The 3,614-nt window shown below is 33.6% G+C and overlaps 1 protein-coding gene across 1 annotated transcript in view; it reads left to right on the top strand.

Annotated features, from left to right (window-relative positions):
• The window catches only part of LOC106474932 (lethal(2) giant larvae protein homolog 2-like), a gene marked incomplete at its 3' end in the record, with an annotated part of 17,166 nt that overhangs the window by 2,817 nt on the left and 10,735 nt on the right, over window positions 1–3,614 (top strand). The window contains exons 3-5 of the mRNA XM_022403190.1: window positions 539–620; window positions 1,593–1,702; window positions 2,464–2,607. Of these exons, the coding sequence (XP_022258898.1) occupies window positions 539–620; window positions 1,593–1,702; window positions 2,464–2,607 (336 nt within the window). The remainder of the gene's footprint in view (window positions 1–538; window positions 621–1,592; window positions 1,703–2,463; window positions 2,608–3,614) is intronic.

Genomic DNA, 3,614 nt, shown 5'->3' with positions numbered 1-3,614 from the left:
GACGTAGTAGACGTATTGCGGTTGACATGTTATTACATACCAAAGCTGGACGTAGTAGACGTATTGCGGTTGACATGTTATTACATACTAAAGCTGGACGTAGTAGACGTATTGCGGTTGACATGTTATTACATACTAAAGCTGGACGTAGTAGACGTAATACGATTGCCGTTATTACATACTAAAGCTGGATGTAGTAGACGTAATACGGTTGACATGTCATTACATACTAAAGCTGGACGTAGTAGACGTAATACGGTTGACATGTTATTACATACTAAAGCTGGACGTAGTAGACGTATTGCGGTTGACATGTTATTACATACTAAAGCTGGACGTAGTAGACGTATTGCGGTTGACATGTTATTACATACTTTTTTACTTTCACTCATAAGTTCGTAGACTTGTAATTATAATAAAATAATTCCCTCCCTGTATAAGATGTTGTTGGCAATGTTTGAATCTTGCCAACTTTTTCTTGTACATAAATGTATGTGCAATACATTTTGAATTGATAAGCCTTACATTAAGCCACCAGTTATGGGACCCCAGGAGTAGAGTTCTATGGACAACACGGAGAAGAATGCTGTGTTACCAATCTCTTCTTCATTCCTAATCAGGTATGTATAGCATTCTCTTTTGTATTAGTGATCTTGTTTATAGTGTTGCAGTTGGCAAGAATTTGAGTAACTTGTTGATAATTTTGTAGTTTGAACTTGTTTAGAGGTGAATGATCACCGTATCTACCTGTAGAATGTACTATTAAGAGTTATTTGATAACTTTACTTCTGCCTGGTTATTATTATACAGCTTAATCTGATCAATGAACCCTGACCTCCAGTTTCGTGTTTTATACTCGGTCATCTGCAGTATGAGAAAACAAATAAGTTTTGTCATTAGCTAGATCTAGTATAATGTAGCAGTTATAAACATTTTCAGTATTTGTCTTGTGATTTCTTTCAGCCTCTATGGTATGTGTTTAAACAAAACTATACTTACGAGTTTGCTTCTGATTATCTGAATGATAAAGTGTTTATTGGATAAACACTTTCGATCTTTCAGTGGAGCAAGTTCTGTTGTTTGTCTGTATCCATGGTGTATGATGAGTCTTAGTGTTGGGCAAAAGGCATCATTGACACTTGATATGGTGGACATTGTGTCATTATTATACTTTATTTTCACTTGTAAGATCTTGGTTGTACCCATTTTGTTTTTAAATAGATCTTTTGTACAGTTCTGAAACATAATTTAATTTTGAGCATCATCCCTAGGACTAATTTCTACACTGATAAATCTGGTAAAGTGTCCTTTATTGTCAGTACCGAGAGAGAGTATAAAAATTGAACATTTTGGGCAAATTTTTCTTAAGTGTATTAGAATATTACTTTAGATCATAGTGTTTTAGAAGAGACTGTCTCGAGATTCTGATTGTATACGTGGTATTCAAAACAAAGGCTAGGGTTTAACAAGGCTGCCAGAAAAACATATATTAGCCTTTCTTGATTTCTGTGGCTGTAATCAAGTTTTTTGGTAAGCTATGAAGTAATTGTAGCTTTCTAACTACAAATTACCAAAAAAACTTTGTTTTTTAGGGTCGCCTTATCAGTTTGTGTGATGATAATTCTCTTCACCTGTGGGAGTTAAACACAACTGATGGAGAGCCATCTTTAATAGAGGTGAAATCATGTTCTTTAGAAGGAAGGTAAGAGAAAAGTAATGGATCACTATCATGCTTTAATTTAGTGTATGTACTCAAGGTGAGTAAGTATAAAGGCAGTCGGGAACAGTTATCTGACTTTTACAGCAACACTAGTATTGTGTGTTATAGTATGACGTAATGCTATTTTGAAAGGGCGGGTTCTTGTTGACAGATACTTTTTCCAGTTTCTGCAGTTTTTATGAATTATATCTGGAAGTGGTGACTACTGGAATATGTAAAATAAAGTATCAAATAAATGTTAGCAAATACTAATCCAGATGAAAGTGTTTGAATATATGAAATTAAACTTTTTGAACATTTAAAAACAAAAAAATTCTAAGGATAAAAGAAGTATTTTTTTTTTACCCTAGGAACTGGAAGGGGTTAAACATACATGTGACTGTACTGTGTCAATATTTTACTGAATACGTTTTTATTAAATAATAATTCCAAATGTAGTCTGTACAACTTGTATAAAGATTATTAAGTGTGCTCACATTGTAAAGACTTAGTTTTACATTTAAGTTGAGTATTTTTACTAGTATTTCTGTTTCGTTCACTCCTATTAAATCATTCTATAAGTTCTTTTAATCAGTCATTTTCAATAATAGCATATTTCTAGCTGACATTTGTATATTGCATTAACTACACTTGGGTGACACAAGTTAGATTTTTTTTGTTTTTTATCAATGAACTAGTTTAGGATCCTTTTTTTTTTCCCAAGAGAGTACGTGAGGTAATGCTGCCTTGTTCTGCCCCCGTAGCATGAAGAAGATATCCAGCTGTTGTTTACAGTCTCACGGACAACACCTCCTGATTGGTACCGAGGGAGGTAACATTTACCTTCTTGATGTCAAGGCCTTTGAAATGACGGATCGCATCATTTACCAGGATGTCATCATGCAAAAGTAAGTCACCTCAATCTGACATTCAAGTTTCACTGCTTGAGCACCAAAACATGCAACAACATTGGGGAACCAAATTAGCCAAAACTATATCACTGTTTCACATCCTTACAAGATATCCCCAAGAGTTTTGGCTAATATATAAAACATCACGAGTTACATCTGGATACGTTCCATTTCGGCATCAAATAAATTGTACTTTATCTATTTTCAGTTAAACATGCGAGTGTTAGAACATTTATTTTCTGTAGTGATTCATAGTGCCTTAAATACATTCAAATGAGCCAGTCTCAAATTCTTAGCATGATTCATACACTTACTTTTAGGATATTGAGTCTTGTCTGTTTCCTTCAGTAGTATTTTCCTAACTGATGTCATACTAACAGTTTGTAAATATTTAATTATAACCCACCCTAAACTATAATTCACAGGGAAGTTCTGTATGAGGAAGGATTTCTGTCAGTAAAAAATCCAACTTTTTAACTTCAATACCCAAAACTATTGGAAGAACGGCTACTATAAATGTATGCTTGATTTGAAACATTCAGACGAACATTTACCGATATACAACTTTGGAATAGTTCTGAAATACTGTAGACCAGTTTGTATGTATTAATATGGTGATCACCAGTGTTTTCAAAGTGAAGTATACGTCACACTTCAATACCCAAAACTATTGGAAGAACGGCTACTATAAATGTATGCTTTATTTGAAACATTCAGACGAACATTTACCGATATACAACTTTGGAACAGTTCTGAAATACTGTAGACCAGTATGTATGTATGTATTAATATGGTTAATCACCAGTTTTTTCAAAGTGAAGTATACATCACAGTGAAGACGCGAGATTTTTTTAAGTGTTTTATGTGCCAATTTAACAATGATCCACTCAAAGTAATTCCTGTACACGGTCATGTAAGTAATGAAACGTGATCTATATTTACTTTGTAAGTCGTAAAACTAAACGGTATAAAGTTATTGTTAGGTTAGGTTAGTAAGCCTGTGA

The sequence above is a fragment of the Limulus polyphemus genome, unplaced genomic scaffold, assembly GCF_000517525.1.
Source record: "Limulus polyphemus unplaced genomic scaffold, Limulus_polyphemus-2.1.2 Scaffold7876, whole genome shotgun sequence".
In the NCBI taxonomy this organism is placed as follows: Eukaryota; Metazoa; Arthropoda; class Merostomata; order Xiphosura; family Limulidae; genus Limulus; species Limulus polyphemus.
The sequence above is the reverse complement of the archived record's forward strand: the minus strand, read 5'-3'. Positions and strand labels throughout refer to the sequence as shown.